Raw genomic sequence first — 17,163 nt, forward strand, 5'->3', positions numbered from 1 at the left:
TAGCTGGTGAATTTTCATGATTGGGAACATAATTTTTGATTGAAAAACGAATTTTTTATTTTATTTGAAAATTAAACAAAAGGAACTTTTAAAAAAAAATTAGCCAATTTTGTAATTAGTTTGATCATAACCATTATACAGATATCGCATAAAATACCGGACATCGCACAAAATACAGGACAAGATCGTTTTCTCAATAACCACTCAAAGAGAAAATCTGATAATATTCCTCCAAATATATCTAAACAAAGCTAACTCATTTGCCATACCGGGCATTCATTTCCATGCAGACTGAATATTTAAAAAAATAATTTTTAAAATCTCGGAGAAACACAAAATCAAATTTCTCCGAGATTTTAAAAATTATTTTTTTAAATATTCAGTCTGCATGGAAATGAATGCCCGGTATGGCAAATGAGTTAGCTTTGTTTAGATATATTTGGAGGAATATTATCAGATTTTCTCTTTGAGTGGTTATTGAGAAAACGATCTTGTCCTGTATTTTGTGCGATATCTGTATTTTTGAAAATTTGATTTTTTTCTTTGAAAAAAAGTATACGAAAAATGGAAAATTCACCCCTAGCATGTTTTATTTTTTGATATTCAATCATTCTATTACATGAAATCCGAAAAAAAACGAGTTTCTGAATGTTACTTAAAGTTGTGATTAACCGAACAAAGCATGAATTATTAGTAAATAAATGTTAATCCAAAAAAACATTTTTATTTTTTTCATTCCTGTGTGTTCTCAAAACATTACAATATTTCATCAATGAATCCTGTTTGCAGATGTGAGAATCCTTTTTAATTGCACATCAAAGAAATTACAAATAGGTTTCAAGTGAAACAATAATTTAATCCTTATTCCATAAAAAGCTTAAAAGTCAGTGTTATCACGCAAATTACTAATGTCTATAATGTTATTACAAATATTATGGCGAACATGCATTTTTTCAAAGATAATTACTTATATTGGTGACTATTTTTGATAATATATTTTTTCTTTCGAAAAATTCCGTTTCAAAGTTTCACATTAATATCAACTCAAGAGTACAGGAAAAAAAAAAGACCGAAAAAAAACATCAACATCATTTTTTGATCAATAACATTTGCTTTCGAATAAGTTGCGATAAACAAACAATCAAAATACAAAAGCTCTTCCCTGTGACAAACAAAAAATGAAAAATAAACGCCAAGGAATAAATTGAGATTTATAAAAAATTACCCAAATCAATTTTCTTTTTGTTTTATTTCAAAACATTTAGAGTTTCAAACTTCAACAACTATTTCCGACATTATGACGCAAATTATTATCATCTTATCTCTTATTCTCACATTTTGATAAAGAGAATTCTAAATATTTAAAACATTCAAATTATCCAAAAAATTTCGAAAAAATCATTTTCAATATCACTTAACAAGGATGTATTTTGATTATTTCCTTCTTATTTTTTTTTCTAAACAAACTCATTTTTTTTTACACGCCTTTCACTTTTATTTCAACCAATAATGAAAAATAAAATTTTTATTTAAAGAAAATAAAAAAAAATCAAGTTCACTCTTATTTTTAATTTTTCGATCAATTTTTTTATTGAAAAGAAAAACCAATCGATGTGTTGTGTTAATATGAGAATTTTAAACAAATTGAAAAAATAATAAATAAAAAAGAAAAAAGAAAACCAATCGCCTCGTAAACTCCGTTTCTGTATTTATTTTTGAAAAATCATTTCTTTGATTAATACAAAAAAAAAAAAAAAGAATAAGGAAAAAAGGAAACACTTCAAATTTTGTGATTTTTGAAAACAAAAAAATACATGTATTTAAGTGACATGAAATGCAAATATTTCTTTTCAAACTTTCTTTCTTTGTCATAAATGAGAAAGATTAACCTCAATCGACAAACTTTTCTTTCTTTTTATTATTAACTATCCTTTTATCATTCTTTTAATTTTTTGTGTTAATTGGAAAAGTCTTTTTTTCATTAAATATTAAATTGAGTTTTTCGTTGTGAGTGTTTTGTTCAAACAAATGCAAAAATATTTAATTTGAACACTTTTCGTGGTTTTCAAAAAAAAAAATAAATGAAATACTTAAAAAACGAACTGTTTATTAATATCTTTGATTTAAAGTATTAATCTTTAAATATATTACTAAATTAAAAGATTGAATACTATTAAAGTTCAAAAACATATGGAGAAATAAAAAATTTTTTTAATTAGCGAAAAATAATTTTTTGAACGAATAAATGGGAAATAGAAACTGAAAATCCAGCAAACACATCTGTAAAAAAAACAATATATAGAACTTGTAAACATTGAAAAGCAAATTGCCTTTCCACTCAATAATGTTATGACAAGTTAAACATCGATAATACATCACAAAAAAAAAAAATTGATAGAAGTTTTGTTGATATATAAATAATTAATAACTTAATGCTTCACATTAATAAAAGCAACAATTTTTCTTCCATTAGGCAATAAACAGTTGCACGAAGTTATGAATCTATTCGGCAAATTCATTTGAACCTCAGCAAATGAATTGCTCAATTGATATGCATTATTTTTTTGAAACAATCTAATGGAACAATATAACATTCATATTGGCCTATGCAACGATAAATTATCAGAACTGTTCATGATATAAAGATTAGACATATTGATAGTATCTGCTCTTTCCTCCACCCTAGAATGCAAAGATGAATTGAAAGTTACATATTGATCATTTTGTCTTCCTTCTGATAGATTGGATAGTGTCGGTGCAATATAATTATGCGATAGTACTGCTGTTTGAGTTGTAGTCTTCGAATTGGCTTGAGATTCCTCTGGATCTTTGCATGTGATAACTGCCAAAGAAGCAAGAAAAACAAAAGGAGCAAGAGCTTCTTCGAGAAGACACAGAAAAACAGATCGGATAATAGCTGGACGACTATTGAAAATAAAAGAAAATTAATCACGTAAACAGACATAACAACAATAATACAAATACCATTTTTCTTCATCAGCAAAGCATTTTTCTTTCTCATCATCAGGGAAAGCTTCATTATCAATTACTATTACAATTAATTCATAAATAATTGTAATCAAAAAAACAACAGCAATAAGAAAAAGTATGACAACAAATTGACGCAATCTATGCTTTAGCATTACGAAAAGCATATTATTTTGAGGAATTTTGCGAGTTATTAATAAAGTATTCACAGCCATTAATATAAGAGGAATAAAAATGCAAATAAACTGAACAAGGAAAAAAATATTAACAATTAAAACATCATCAAAAACATTAAAATCATAAAGCACTTCTAAACAAAAATGAACTATAAACGAACCACCCAAAATAACAAGAAGTATCAAAGTATATAAAAATTTACATCGCTTTGATGAAATAAAAGGAGTAACAGTAACACTAAAAAGCCATAATTCAACTAAAATCCAAGGAGGAAAATAAATCAAATCATCAACATCAAGACATAAAATGAAAGAGATCATCTGTGACTTATAAGGAAAAGGAACAATTGTTGTGAGACAGTTGTGAATACCATGAAGGGTAAACAAAATCAAATACGAAAGTTTTAGTAACGAATAATTCTTTTTAAATTTTTTCAACTCGAAAAAAATAAGATATCCCGCAAGAAGGGAAGTTGCAAAGAAAAAAAATAAATTAATGCAGGCAAAGCCCCCAAAATCTCCATACATAACTAAGATAAGAAATAACAAATAAAAAAATAAGAAGAACAAAAAACATACCATTGCAATATCCAGTTATTTGTATTTGAACAGAATTTTCTCTTTCTTTATCAAACATTATTTATATAAATCTTGGTTAAGATCACAGAAATGAAGAATAGAGATATCGAAGAGCAGTTAATATCACCCTTTTTGAGTTACAAAAATTTTTTTTACAAGAAGAAGATGAAGAAAAAAATTAATTGCTTGTATCTAAAAAATAAAACTTTTAGAATAGCAATACTTTAAAATTCTCTCTCAAAACGAAGTGAAAGTTTAACGCAATGCAACTAAATAAAAGCATGACATTGCCACTAAAAGTGAAAAAATTCAATTATTTCTTAAATTAAAAATTGATAAAAAATCAGCAGACAAAAAAGAAATGAGAAGGATTAAGGATCAGTCCACACAGTACCCCTATCAGGCTTTGTTCTGTAGAAAACAACAGGAACATTTTCACTAACAAGTGATTGATCTTGAAATAATACAACAACATTTACTTCAAATTCAACAGCAAATAGCGGGCTTTTCATTGTCGATGAGACAAATAAGCGAGGAAGAACCATGTGAATCGGTAATTTTGTCCCGTGCAATATATCTCCATCTGCAATTTGAATGTTTTGTATTTCAGTAACTTCGAAATGTTTGCTTGATACAACCGATTCAGCCCTCACAAGTTGTAGCTCAACACTTCTGATAGGCAAAGTACTATTAACAATTTCAATCTCTCCCATGAATGGTTCCACCACATTGCATAAACGTGTATTAACTCTTCCCCTGAAATGAAATGATGGAGCTTCCGAATCCGATTTATCAGAAGCCTTATAAAAAGTGTTGACAAAAATTAATTTTTAAATAAAAATTAACGCTTAAGTATAATAAAGATTCAATAAAACCTTTTTCAATTTCTCGCTTGTCATTTCGAATTCTAGTGGTTTTGGAGGATGAGCTTCATGACTCTAAAAATTGAATTCATATCCTTAAATTATGCTTAGAATAATTTAACTTTAGCAAACATAATCAACAATTACAACTTCAACAGTCTTTTTTAAAGTTTTTGAAAACATTCCACGTGGAATTTCGCATGTCAACGTATAACGTACATTAACTAAAATTCCATGGTAAGTTTCAAAATAATGAAATCCTTCTTTCATTTCAAGAGGAAATTCAAATGGAATTTCAGTGATCCCTTTCGGAAGTTTCCCAGCTTGAGAAATATCAACTGCAATGCGAGCTAGTTGATGCTTTTCTTGAGAAGAAAATGCCTAAATCAAATATGTAAATATTTTACACTTACTGAAAAAAGAACAATTGAAAAATCAATTCCCAAACAGCTGAATCAAGTCCATGAGTCAATGTCAACGACCCTTCAAATACTAATTTTATTCCTTGATGCGTTAGGGCTTGAGTAGGACTGTCAACTCTTATTAAACCATTAACAGGACGCTACAAAATCACAATAAAAAATGATTGCAAAAGAAAAAGAAATACACATATTCATCAAAAATAATTGTTAAGCAAACTCCAGGTGTGTATGTTTTATCAGGTCTTTTCAGCGAAATGGCGAGAGAAGGCTCCATGAACTTTTTTTCTTTATTTCAGATCTGAGCCCATACTTCTATAAGTGCTATAACTGTCCGAAAAATGACTGCGCTTTCTTCACAGCTCCTTCCATCTTTGGTGAAATATGAAATTCCTACTCTTGTTAGCAACACAAAGGATAAAAAAACTGCTGCGGCAAAATCAAAATCCGGAGCGTCAGGCGATGCAAAAAGTCAACTTGCCTTTACTGAAGAAATATTAAATAGTATTCTTCCACCACGGTTTGACGTGATATATTTCTTAAATGCATTTAAATTACAATCACCATTTTGATTTTGATTTTATATTTTTTGAAAATTCTTTCTTTTAGTGAATTTGAAGAGGATGGACAACGATGGATTCAAAAAGTCAGTGCAACTCCAGCTACTCGACAAGATGTTGAAGCATTAAACGTATACTTTCGTCAATTTAAAAAAATAAAATTGTAATATTTAAAATTTACTCTCAAAAATTTGATGAATAAAATTAAACTTCAGGAAGCACTTGATCGAGCTCTTGTCCAGCGCCAGGCTAGAGAAAATGGAATATGCCCGGTGAGGGAACGTCTTTACGATGAATGCTTTGGTATTTAAAATTTTATGAATGTTTATTTCTGAAAAATATTTTTTATTTTTTCATAGACGAACTTATTCGACATGTCACCATCAGTTGCTCTGAAAGAGGGTTTCTGCTTCTCCGCGTAAGAGACGAACTGCGAATGAGAGTTGCTGCATATCAAACACTTTATGAGAGTTCAATTGCGTTTGGATTGAGAAAGGCACTTCAAGCTGAATTGGGCAGAACTGAACAGGAAGAAAAGGTATAACAGCAATTTTTTATTAATCGGAAGATTTGTTTATTCAAAAAAATTTTTCTTCTAAAAATTTTTTGTTTTTATTTAATGATCAATTTAATTTTAATTGTATCTTTTTAATCAAAAATTTTTATTTTCTCCATTTATTAAACATATTTTAAAAAAATTTCTCTTCAGATCAGCAGATTACTTCAGGAAAAGAAAGAATTAGAAAAAGAGAATGCCAAATTAAAAGCACGATTGGAAATGGTTGAGAAAAAAGAAGCCGAAAGGAGAGCATTTGAAGAGAAAAAGCATGCTGAAGAAATTGCATATTATCAACACCAAAGCCAGCAACTCAAGGCTCAACTTGTACAGGCACTTGGACCCCAGAAAAAGGAGAAGTGAAAATGATGTATTTTTTTTTCTTTTGAGAGGGAGGTTGGACGCTGAAGAGAGAGTTGTGCGATTACAGGAGATTATTCAGTGTGGTCAATCACTTTCATTTTTTTATACTTTTGTTTCTTCAATTCACTAACTCAGTAAAAAAACTCAACTTCTTCAAATAGTTTTATTTCTTTTTCATTTTCATTTTTTCTCTTTAAAACTCAAACCCTTTCCCAAAAAAAGTTGCAAAAACAAACATTAAGATAAGTCTTTTTAAATGAAATGGATAAATGAAGAAAAGAGTACAACATGAGTCAAAAAGAGTAAGTTTTGCCACTATCAAATGATTATTAAAAAACACAAAAATCAAAATTGAATCTTTGAAAAAAAAATCATTTAAAAAAAAAAATACATCAGGTTTTAGTAAAACTTTCCTTTCTGTTTTGGTTTTGTCTGAACATCCTGCAACTCAAGAGTCACCACTGACATCTTTGTGCCAGGCGGTCCTCTGAGGTTCTGAAGATAACGAACAGTCTTCTTTGGATTAACTCCAACATCATGTCCAGTGTTGGTTTCATTGTCTCTTAGCTCGTATGCTTGCGTCTCTGCTTCACGTCTGAAGTGCGATGCAATCGTCTGAGTGGAATGCGTCCTCTTTTTCTTCAGCTGCACAAGTTGCAACGCTTTCCTCCGCAGATTCCACTCGTTCCATTCGTAATGCGGATCGATGTGTGATTCTACAAAGTGCACTGGCGTCTGAGTGTCTGAATCTACTTTTGTGGCCACTGGCTGTGCAACAGGAACAGCTGCATATGTTTTCGCTCGTGTGAGGACGTGGCCGCGTGGCGGAAGCACATCCATCGAAGGTATTTCAGCTTTCAGTGCAAGAACAGGAATCAGTTCTGGTTGCATCGTCGCAGTCTGATAGATTGCATCCACGAAATACTTCGGGTTCTTTTTGAACTCGTTCATGCAATGATGAGAAGTGAAAGCAAAGTTCATTGTGATGTCTCGGATGGTCCATTTTAAAAACCCATATGCCGGATCTCCTTCTATCAGCAGTCCATTACGGCGAATAAAGCATACAGGACAGAAACCCTATTGCGAATAACAATCGAACAATAATCTCTTTTTTAAAAAAATTCAAACAAAAGTTGAGGAACAAACCTCGAAGTGAAGTTGAGTTTCATTAAATTGAGGTGATGAAGGTGAAATGTGAGTGACGTTCATTGGGACCGATGCTTCTGGAACCTCTTCAGTTGGAGTATCATCAAATGTCATGTCTGTTCCGCCTTTTTCAACTCTTTCTCTTTCCTCCCCTGTTTTCCATAGAGAATGATTATTATATTTAAAAAAATTTTGTTCAAGAAAATATTCAGCATCAGATGTCGAATTCAAGCCATTAAAGAAAAACGAATAGTAAAAATGGTTTAATTACAATGAAATAAAATAAAATTAAATTGATCGAAGAAACACCATTAAATACAAACCAACAAGCTGCTGAATTTCCTCTGGCGACAATGAAAAGGTTATCTGTTCAGGTGGAAGCACTGATATTTGAGCCATTTCTGACAGATCGTGCTCCATGTCATATGCGCGCGGATAAAGATAAGGCAAAAGAGAAATCAGTGTGTTTCGCAACGAAAACACATCGTCAAATGCAGCAAATAAAGAGTGCCACAGCCTTGACAACCTTACAAATCGAGGCTAAAAATTGTAACACATTTGAAATTAAAAAACAAAATTCAAACAAAAAATAAAATTATTAAATATTTTGTAAGACAATTAGAAAATTGACATAAAAAAGACAAGGATATATATATATATATGACCTCACCTCACCTCACCTCACCTCAACTTATAAAAAAAAAACCACATAACATGAACAGAAACAAGAAATATTGTAAACTAACATACATAAACTTGTGCTTTTGGAATCGCAGTCTTACCGCCCACAACTTCCCTCACCTCTTCAAGTTCTTTTTTGAAGCTGTCTGAGGCAGCATGCGAAAAATTCCCAACTTCATCTATTTCTGTGTACAACGTTCTTAGAAATAGAACCAATTGCTGTCTGTTAAGAAGCTCGTTTTTCAGCAGAGAAGCATCAAGTCCTTCAATGAAGCTTGGAAATGAAACAGAAGTTGGCGCGGAAGAGGAAGGGCTCGAAGAAGAGGAGGCAGAAGCAGATAACGAAGGCGAAGGCGAAGAAGATGTCGAAGGAGATGCTGATGATTCCTTCTCTCTTTGCTGCTTTTCTTTCATCATCAAAGCAAGCTGAATTGCCTTTTTGTGATCATCAGTCATCTGAAGAACTTGACCAATCTGATTTTTTAGAAGCTCCGTATCGCTTTCACAAAGCAAATGATAATCAAGTAAATCTTCAGAACCAAGTTGGGAGTGCTTGTGGAAAAGCCTGATTCCCAATACTATTTCGCACAATTCTTTCAGTTGAACCTCCAAATCCTGGACGTCCATCCTTACGATCGACGATAAATCCCGGCGTGGCAAAACACTCTCTAAAGCTGAAGCAACTTCTTCACGTACTTTGTCCTCTTTTATTTCAGCTTGGGGAGCAGCATTGGCAAACACATAATTGAGTAAAGGCTGATAAAGATCTTCAACTCTGATTCTCCCAGCTTCAACTTGTTTTCTCCCATCAATAAGAGAAGAATATAACATTTTGATTTCAGTTTCTTTTTCACTGAATTTTTGTGTAGACTGACCTTGTTCCGCGCTTGAACAAGTATAGAATGCCACCTGCATTTTAATAGTGTTCAATATCATAGAATTCTCTTCTCTAAGGGTGCGCTTCACTTTCTAGATAAAATATTTGTTGAAAATGTCAATATACGAAAATGTATCATTAACAAACAGATATCAATTCATTTTCTTCATCATCGGTCAAAGAGTCGCCAGAACCGAATGTCTCCGATTCATTTAAAAGTATTTTTTTCACAATAAACATAACAAGTATTTCATCATCTACATAACCCTCATCAGAGTTTTCTTTTATTATTCTCGCAATAATTTGTCGAAGTTGTTCACTCATGTCTTAAAAAAATCTACTTGTTCAAAATTCACAAAAACAAATATAATATATAAAAATAATCTATTTATCTTTGCAAACGCAAGCCCGTTCTCCGAAGCAATATCCAAAAATTAAAAACGGTTTTTGAATAAAAAATATAACATATTCGATCAAAGAAAAAATTTATGGTCTCAATAATAATTTATGGATGATTTTCTGAAGATTCAGGAATTCACTGGTATGATTTTCTTAATATTTTAAACATCTTATATAAACAAATTTATTTCAGAAGAAGGATGGGACATAGAGGTTTGCATATTGATGAAATTTCTAAATTTTTTGATATCATAACACTGAACTGAGTTTAGGATGATATTGCGTTAATACGAGCAGTGGAAATGGGAAATTCATTTTCACAAATTTTCAGAAATCCAGCTTTTTTTAAAAAGAAGCATGCTTTGAGGTCTATAGAACTGAGATATTTTTTTTTGTTATATGGGAAAGAAGGACTTAATCGGTTTAAACACAAAGATGACAAAAAAAGCGGAGATTTTGAAGAATGTGTTCAACAAAAATTAATGGAATTTGATTCATATTTGAATGATGCTCCTTTTTATTTATATGATGTACCAAAAGAACCAAAAATACCAACCACTGAACTTATTGGTATGGAGCAACAACTACATCAATTTACTTTTATGGATGCTATTCAGTCACAACAAAAGCCTCCTCTAGCGATGCTTTGCGGGGAAGATTTTGATATATTTTTACACGAGCACTCTTCATATTTTAAAATCCAAGATGATAAAATAACTCAAATTACACAGTTTTCTGATGACTTTGATTCAACTGTTATTAAAATTGAACTGCTTGCAGATGGAGTTTGGCAACTGAATGCCAAATGCTCAACTGGGCTGCAAATTAATGAAGTGGATATTCCTCAAGGAGAAGCAGCAGCAATTCCGCAAGATGCTATCATTACTGTTTGCAAAAATTATTTCATTCATGCATTCTTATAACTTTCTTTATTACTTTTTGATTAACAATTTTCAAGATAAAATCACATTCACTAATATTTCATTACTTCGTAGCTTTTATTGAACATTTGACATATCATTCTCATGAAGAAAATCTGAGTGAAAAATGAAAAATTTAGATTTATTTTATTATTCTTCCCATATTATTTTTACAAATATAGCTTTAATGCCAATTCTTCAATCTTTAAAGAACTTATTTTCAATTACACGAAACCAAATTAATGAAAATTTGATTTATGCGAAGGATGGAAAAACTTTTCATACAGTTGCATTTATTTATCGTATTTGTGTTCTTCTATATATGATCTCGTATCTAATCCAATGTGCTCTAAGTTTGATAAGCATTTATTTTTATTTTTAATTATTATCATATTTTTAGCAAGGAGGATGACTCTTGAATATTATACAAACCAGAGTTATTACTACACTTTCTTCTATTTTGTTGTATGCTTTATTTTGCAAGTATTTTGAATTTCAAGGAATAATTTTTTTTCTATACAAACATAAAGATTATAGTGACATATGGAAGAAAAATTGCTGTTGAAGAGCCTTTATATTTTCCACTTCAACAAGGTCATGGGAGTATCACTTTGAGAGATACAGCAATATATATTCTTTCGTGCCTTGGATTGCCTGGAAGCGCAACTGCAACACTAGGATATTGGGCATTTTTATTTAGCGAAGAAACAACACCAATGTTTGTGAGGATTTGGTTTGGAGCCAATCCTCACGGATTCTCATTGATATTTATTCTCATCGATTTGCTGTGTTTCAACGGAATGACATGGAAATGGATTCATTGTCTAATTCCATTGTTATACATTTGCGTATATGTTGGTTTTGCTTACGGATTTTATGCGATTAATCACCAGTTTGAATCATTATTTTTTATTTAATTTTTTGTCTTAAAAATTATTTTAAATTACCACATAATAAAGTTACATCTATTCATTTCTTGATTATACAAAGAAGATGTTCGCATTTGCATTGCCAGCACTTGCATTGTGTCCGTCTCTCATTTTCCTTTTGGTATGCGTATTTCAGAGAATAAGAAATAAAATCTACAGAAGAAATGCTATTCCACAAGAAGACTTCCAATTTCCAGTAAATTAACAATTTTGTGTAATATCCATTATTATGTTTGTTACAAAGATGAAGATGGCGATATTTTGTTGATTTTAAATTTTTTTTGTTTTTATTTAGGATTTATAAATTTTTTTTTTCAAACATGCAGTAATTAGAGTGTCACATAAATTATCTTTAAAATGGTAAATAAAATAAAAAGAATGCATAATAATATAACTTTCAATAATGAATTCAACATTAGATGAGATAAATGATTCCCATAAACAATAAATTGCACGCAGGAAATGAAAAATTTTTCTTTAAATGAATCATCATTGGGTTGGCGGAAAACGAGCAGCTATGAAAGGTTAACATAATTATTTAAAAGTTATTCGTATTTATTGATTTATTTTTTTTTAGCACTTCAGAAAGCTAAAGTCGATGTTACAAATATCGGTGGATTTTTTGGATTAAAAAGAAAGAAGAATCCTTTATCAACAAATACAATTGATATAGTTGCATTAACATCACGACATTATAACCTTTTGAATCTTGGTATTTGTATGAGAATTTATTCATTATCTCGATAAGCCTTTTATAAATATTGTCATAGAAAACTTGAACATTTTGAAAATTTTATTTTTTTTTGTTTTTAGAAGGAAAAAAATGCAAAGAAAAAAAGTACTCTCCTGCAAGTGAAAGAAAAGGAAATCAAACCATAGGAATGGAAAGAACTTTTTTTGATATAAATGACAAATCAAAAAAAACAGTTTGCGAAATAATTTGATGGAAGTGAATATTCGTGCTAAAGATTACTCGTAATATTAAAACGATTTATATTTCATTTTTTTCGTACTACAGGAATTTTCTGAAAAATATGAAAGAAAACGGATACATCAGAACGAAGATGGATCAAAATACGACCAACAGTTGTTGGAAATTGTTGAACAAGAAAGGAAAGACGAAAAAGATGAAGAAAGAAAGAAATGGATGGCAGAACTTTCTCCGGGTTCTCGATTAACATTGATGGGACGAGGAACGAGCTATTGCGATGACAGACGAGGCAAATTTAAGGAAAAAGAAGTTGATGATTTCGATCCATATGATTCCTTATGGAACATTGAAAAGAATACAGGGGAAAATTTCGCAAAATCCGAGATTACTTCAAATAAAAGATACTTTGACGAGGATAGAGATGAGATATTGGAAATAAATGAAAGACAGTTTTCTGAAGATAAAAGAAGAGGATTAGAAAGAATAAGAAAAAGAGAATACGGAAATGGAGGGAGGAACATTTGTGAGTTTAACAGTTATTTTTCTGAAGATGAAGACGGAAAAATATACCAAAAAAGGAAAGAAAGAGATCAGGATATTTTTGATTTGGAAATAAAGAAATGGGCAAGGTGCAAGTCAGACAAATATTTGAAAAACAAAGAAAAAGAAACGAATGGCTGGAAAAAGAAAAGAATCGAAGACGAAGAAAACCTTTCAAATTCCGATGGACTTTTTGTATTTCCTGAAAAGGTTGGAGAGGAAGCGTTTATGAAAGAAATGATGAATCCTTTGTTTTGTGAATGGAAAGAAAAGAAAAACTTAAACAGGGAAGAAGAAAAAACAAAATCAATCCGTACAAGTGAAATTAATACAAAGAACGATGCACAAAGCACGGCTTTTGAAAATGACAGGGAAATATTGAAAGATGAAACGAAATCTGTGACAACTGCATTTGAGCACAAATTTGTAAGAGAATCAGAAGTAATTCAAGATTCTGATAAAAATGCGAAAGATGAAGTGATGGAGGAAGAAAGGGTGATATATGATAAAAATATCGAAGAAACTGAGAAGATTAAAGCCCAAAATACAAAATTACTAGAAGAAACGAAAGAAGAAAGAAAAAAAAGTGATTTTAACATTGATGGGATTCAGTGGAATGATGATGATTTATCTATCTCCGTTGGCAATAAAGTTAAGCAAAATGCGACCGAGAAAATTGGAGATTCCAGTTCCAATAGTTTAACAACGTCATCATCTCATCTTGAAGCATTTGAAAAATGCGTCAAGGACACAAATAAAGAGTCAAATATCTTGTCAGTCAAAATATTAGAAGCACATAATACCGATGTGCACACGTCTCCAGCAAAGAACAACGAATACAAAAATGAACAATGCATAAGCGCTGAAGTACAAAGCGGAAACAAAGAAGAAGAAAACAATTTGAAAATGATAATGGAGAGGAAAGATGATGATATATTATACGAAGCAGACGAAAGATCTGCATTTCAATTGTATACAAACGAACAGGACAAAGACAAAGACAACTTTGTCAGAGAAGAAGAAATAAATTCAGAAGTCACAACCAACGTAAACGAACAGAAGAGAGAAAAGTTTGATGAACATAAGAATTTGAAATTAGAAATACCAAAAAACACATGCATTGCATATTCTATATTAGGTGTGTATTGTGAGAGATCAATAATTTTTTCACTCAGATTCTCATTATTCAAATCGAATTCTTTTGGGTAAATTCATATTAATGATCATTTTAAACTGATGATTTACTATTTTATAAATAATTGCATAGAAGAAGAAGCTTTGGTTTTGCTGGAGAATCACAATTACCTTAGATGTGTATGCTTAGAACTTGGAGAAGCATTGGAAAAAGAAAAAGAAAGAGGAAAAAAAATGCGTCAGAACATACATCAAAAGGAAGCTCTTCTATTTGTGAAGGAAAAAGAATTAGAAAAAACATCCAAAGAACTTGAAACAGAGAAAAAGAGAAGGAAAGAAGTAGAGCAGATGGTGGCAAAAGAAATGCTTACAGAAAATATAAGAGAAAAACAAAGCAATAACACTTTTTCAGATAAAAGTGAAAACCAATCTTTCCAAAGGATTGCTGATAAAACAGATTTGGAGGAAGAAAATTTAAAACAGAATTGCATTGAAAAGCAATTCGGAAATGATCTCGAAGCAAAAAATATCACAGATACATCAAATATAACTTGAAATCAATTACATAACTTTACTGATGACTGTACAATTTCATGAATTTTTTGGCTGCACACAATTAATTTTTTCAATTTTTCAAAAAAATCAAATTATTGAAATTATTTATACAAAGTATCCTTTTACATCAAATTTTAAATTTTTTTCCTTTAATTTTTTTAAGTTCTATAATCCTATGCATTAATTACCATTAAAAAATCAAAAGTCATTCGTGATGTGTTTCCATTATTTTCAGAAAGTCATTTTTTATAATTTTTGGAAGATTACGTTGACGATCCACCACCATGACATGAATCATCCTACATATCCCCACATCATATCCGGTACATTGTGTGTTTCAGCGTATTACGTAAAAATACACATCGATTGTTCTATACCGTTAATTCTTTTTTCGAATTTTTTCAGATTTATCTATGTTATTTATCTTTTAAAGTAAGGTTAGAATGATCATTTCACTTCTTTTTTTGATGTTTTCATGAATCAGGCACACATTTCCTTATAGTTCTTGTTGCTCTCTTTTTTCTTGATGATTATTTATTCAATGCGTAAAGCATAAATTTGAATACATAAAGTTTGCTGAATACAGTTGTTTACAGCTTATCCTTATTGGTTCATAATCTTCGTAAGATATTACACATGAAATTGGCAATAATAGAATTTTTAATTGCTGCTTTTGTATTGCATTGTTCAGTGTGTTGTGAGGAATCTTCAGGACTTTCTGCACCAACATGCCTCATTTCGACTGATGGAACAAGGTTTTTCGAAGGGGAATTGAAAGATGATAAATGTGTTTTTGAAATTGATTGTGATGATGCTGTGATTGTCAGAAAGATTGAAGGTATTACCATTTTTCTCACAAAATAATATTTTTGAATTTTTTAAATAAAGACGAAGATGATGAAGAAAAATGGATTCAAGTCAACGATGAATCAACACCTTATTATATTCACATATCAAAGTTGGAAGAAGATGAAATGGAATCAAGCGAAGAAGCTAATAAACAATTGAACAATTCTGGGCGTTCTTCGTGGCAACCGAAAAAGAAACCACTAAAAAAAGACAAAGACGAAAAACCAGATTTGACGAACAAGTCACCAAAAAAAGAAGAAAAAAAATATAAAAAAGAAGTTAAACGTTTGACAAAGAAGATGAGACCAATTGAATGCCAACAAAAAAAGCTTGTGCGAAAACAAAAGAAGCTTGACAAACGGGAAGAAAAACTCGACAAACAAGCAAAGAAAAAAGGTATTGATGAAGTTGCGTATAAGAAGAAAGAAATGGTTATTCTGAGACCAGAGAAGCATGCTATTGAAGAGCCTCAAAGCTTGACAAATCCCAAAGCAGTGAAGGTTATTAATCGGAAAAAGCATCATGATCATGACGATCACCGTGGAGGTCACGACCACCACGATCATCATGACCATCATGATCGTCATAATCGTAAGGATCGCCACAACCGCAAGGATCGACATCACGATCACCACAAACATCACGACCATCACGACCACCACCATCATTAAAATCCTTTGAAAAAGGTTTATTTTAGCAATGATTTGATGGTTAACATTTATAAAATCTTTTTTATAATTTTTTATTTCCGTTGTGAACTGTTTTTCAAATCTTTTTTATTTCAGTAGGAAACTTCTTATTTTTTACAATTGTCATGTAATATGGACATAAATTTAATGATTCCGTCATATTATGAGTGAAAATTATAAACAAAATTAAAAAAAAAAATCTCTCAAATTCCTATTTAATTAACAATAGTCAGTTTCTTTTTTTGTTTCACGAAAAAATGATTTTACATTAATCTCAAAGAAATCTTTAAAAAAATATTCAAACATCGACTTTAAGAAGTGAGAATTATTATCTAATTTTATCCGTTTAATACGGTAATGCTGCAAACGTTCACATGATAAACGAATCTTTAAGAGCACACAGAGAGAGAAATGAAGTGTATTTTTTCATTATAATAGATTCAATATATTTTGTTTTGGATTATTTATTTTTCAAATATTTTTCTAAAATCATTGAAAATGATGAAAACAAATTTTCATCAAAGAACACAAATAGTAGAGCAGCCATTTTATTTTCTATGGAGGTCTTTCTTTTTGTGTTCATTAAAGAAATCTTTTCAAATGCAAATTGAATTCAATTTATTTAATTATAAAATTTTCCTTTTTCCCCATAATTGTTTTTAAAGAAGCATGTTACTGTAGAATGGCATTATTTTTTTAAAGAAAGGAGCGAAGTTACAATTGAAGGAAATATATGCACATTACAACACGTATCCTTCAATGGATTATTGTACTTTATGAATTGATATCCACAGATTTAATTCCTCAAAACAATTCACCACTTTCTGTTCCAACTGCTGATCATCTCAGATCTGTTCGATATCCCCCTTCGATTACCGGCCAATACATTTCGTCTACCAATTCTCCAATTTCTGTTTCGTCATCAACAAAAACAAAGACACCAGAAGTGGCTAAAAGTACTTATGCAACGTCCATCCCCGAATCATCAATCATTTCACCAGTTTCATTT

At 30.6% G+C, this 17,163-nt stretch overlaps 8 protein-coding genes across 8 annotated transcripts; 5 read left to right on the forward strand and 3 right to left on the reverse strand.

Moving 5' to 3' along the window:
- Nucleotides 1–2,646: 2,646 nt before the first annotated feature.
- MONOS_17075 (uncharacterized protein) lies at nucleotides 2,647–3,143 on the reverse strand (the record flags this gene model as incomplete). Its single annotated transcript, XM_067869959.1, has 3 exons — nucleotides 2,647–2,682; nucleotides 2,781–2,925; nucleotides 2,986–3,143. The coding sequence occupies 3 exons, from the start codon at nucleotides 3,141–3,143 to the stop codon at nucleotides 2,647–2,649; spliced, it is 339 nt and encodes a 112-aa protein (XP_067733986.1).
- A 773-nt stretch (nucleotides 3,144–3,916) lies between these two features.
- On the reverse strand, nucleotides 3,917–5,336 carry MONOS_12072 (putative vacuolar protein sorting-associated protein 26C). The gene is made up of 5 exons (XM_067864659.1): nucleotides 5,246–5,336; nucleotides 5,055–5,168; nucleotides 4,739–4,987; nucleotides 4,619–4,681; nucleotides 3,917–4,543 (listed from the first exon to the last, which is right to left on the reverse strand). Exons 1-5 carry the CDS (start codon nucleotides 5,300–5,302, stop codon nucleotides 4,115–4,117), a joined length of 912 nt encoding a protein of 303 aa, XP_067733987.1. The 5' UTR covers nucleotides 5,303–5,336; the 3' UTR covers nucleotides 3,917–4,114.
- MONOS_12073 (33 kDa inner dynein arm light chain, axonemal) lies at nucleotides 5,335–6,671 on the forward strand. The gene is made up of 5 exons (XM_067864660.1): nucleotides 5,335–5,545; nucleotides 5,635–5,716; nucleotides 5,801–5,888; nucleotides 5,945–6,123; nucleotides 6,295–6,671. The coding sequence occupies exons 1-5, from the start codon at nucleotides 5,367–5,369 to the stop codon at nucleotides 6,502–6,504; spliced, it is 738 nt and encodes a 245-aa protein (XP_067733988.1). The 5' UTR covers nucleotides 5,335–5,366; the 3' UTR covers nucleotides 6,505–6,671.
- Nucleotides 6,672–6,735: 64 nt separating this feature from the next.
- Nucleotides 6,736–9,532, reverse strand: MONOS_12074 (putative cilia- and flagella-associated protein 206; the record flags this gene model as incomplete). The annotated part of the gene is made up of 5 exons (XM_067864661.1): nucleotides 6,736–7,581; nucleotides 7,651–7,802; nucleotides 7,974–8,190; nucleotides 8,401–9,300; nucleotides 9,356–9,532. The coding sequence occupies 5 exons, from the start codon at nucleotides 9,530–9,532 to the stop codon at nucleotides 6,904–6,906; spliced, it is 2,124 nt and encodes a 707-aa protein (XP_067733989.1). The 3' UTR covers nucleotides 6,736–6,903.
- Nucleotides 9,533–9,877: 345 nt separating this feature from the next.
- MONOS_12075 (uncharacterized protein) lies at nucleotides 9,878–10,668 on the forward strand. The gene is made up of 2 exons (XM_067864662.1): nucleotides 9,878–10,494; nucleotides 10,566–10,668. Exons 1-2 carry the CDS (start codon nucleotides 9,910–9,912, stop codon nucleotides 10,656–10,658), a joined length of 678 nt encoding a protein of 225 aa, XP_067733990.1. The 5' UTR covers nucleotides 9,878–9,909; the 3' UTR covers nucleotides 10,659–10,668.
- Nucleotides 10,669–10,849: 181 nt separating this feature from the next.
- MONOS_17076 (uncharacterized protein) lies at nucleotides 10,850–11,760 on the forward strand (the record flags this gene model as incomplete). The annotated part of the gene is made up of 5 exons (XM_067869960.1): nucleotides 10,850–10,880; nucleotides 10,928–10,992; nucleotides 11,058–11,419; nucleotides 11,487–11,577; nucleotides 11,752–11,760. 5 exons carry the CDS (start codon nucleotides 10,850–10,852, stop codon nucleotides 11,758–11,760), a joined length of 558 nt encoding a protein of 185 aa, XP_067733991.1.
- A 177-nt stretch (nucleotides 11,761–11,937) lies between these two features.
- On the forward strand, nucleotides 11,938–14,616 carry MONOS_12076 (uncharacterized protein; the record flags this gene model as incomplete). Its single annotated transcript, XM_067864663.1, has 5 exons — nucleotides 11,938–11,980; nucleotides 12,034–12,168; nucleotides 12,270–12,382; nucleotides 12,475–14,065; nucleotides 14,195–14,616. 5 exons carry the CDS (start codon nucleotides 11,938–11,940, stop codon nucleotides 14,614–14,616), a joined length of 2,304 nt encoding a protein of 767 aa, XP_067733992.1.
- A 622-nt stretch (nucleotides 14,617–15,238) lies between these two features.
- On the forward strand, nucleotides 15,239–16,303 carry MONOS_12077 (uncharacterized protein). Its single transcript, XM_067864664.1, has 2 exons — nucleotides 15,239–15,454; nucleotides 15,505–16,303. The coding sequence occupies exons 1-2, from the start codon at nucleotides 15,253–15,255 to the stop codon at nucleotides 16,134–16,136; spliced, it is 834 nt and encodes a 277-aa protein (XP_067733993.1). The 5' UTR covers nucleotides 15,239–15,252; the 3' UTR covers nucleotides 16,137–16,303.
- Nucleotides 16,304–17,163: the final 860 nt, after the last annotated feature.

The sequence above is a fragment of the Monocercomonoides exilis genome, assembly GCF_001643675.1.
Source record: "Monocercomonoides exilis strain PA203 chromosome Unknown scaffold6-2077815, whole genome shotgun sequence".
In the NCBI taxonomy this organism is placed as follows: domain Eukaryota; phylum Preaxostyla; order Oxymonadida; family Polymastigidae; genus Monocercomonoides; species Monocercomonoides exilis.

Excerpts from the sequence above, each read along its gene's own strand:
- MONOS_12072 (XM_067864659.1), bottom strand. The coding sequence starts at position 5,302 with ATGGAGCCTTCTCTCGCCATTTCGCTGAAAAGACCTGATAAAACATAC. Across the intron at positions 5,169-5,245 it reads ATAAAACATACACACCTGGA|CGTCCTGTTAATGGTTTAAT; the intron begins GTTTGCTTAACA and ends GTGATTTTGTAG. Across the intron at positions 4,544-4,618 it reads CAAGCGAGAAATTGAAAAAG|GCTTCTGATAAATCGGATTC; the intron begins GTTTTATTGAAT and ends ACTTTTTATAAG.
- MONOS_12073 (XM_067864660.1), top strand. The coding sequence starts at position 5,367 with ATGACTGCGCTTTCTTCACAGCTCCTTCCATCTTTGGTGAAATATGAA. Across the intron at positions 5,546-5,634 it reads AATAGTATTCTTCCACCACG|TGAATTTGAAGAGGATGGAC; the intron begins GTTTGACGTGAT and ends TCTTTCTTTTAG. Across the intron at positions 5,889-5,944 it reads TCTTTACGATGAATGCTTTG|ACGAACTTATTCGACATGTC; the intron begins GTATTTAAAATT and ends ATTTTTTCATAG.
- MONOS_12075 (XM_067864662.1), top strand. The coding sequence starts at position 9,910 with ATGGGAAATTCATTTTCACAAATTTTCAGAAATCCAGCTTTTTTTAAA. Across the intron at positions 10,495-10,565 it reads CGCAAGATGCTATCATTACT|ATAAAATCACATTCACTAAT; the intron begins GTTTGCAAAAAT and ends ACAATTTTCAAG.
- MONOS_12077 (XM_067864664.1), top strand. The coding sequence starts at position 15,253 with ATGAAATTGGCAATAATAGAATTTTTAATTGCTGCTTTTGTATTGCAT. Across the intron at positions 15,455-15,504 it reads GATTGTCAGAAAGATTGAAG|ACGAAGATGATGAAGAAAAA; the intron begins GTATTACCATTT and ends TTTTAAATAAAG.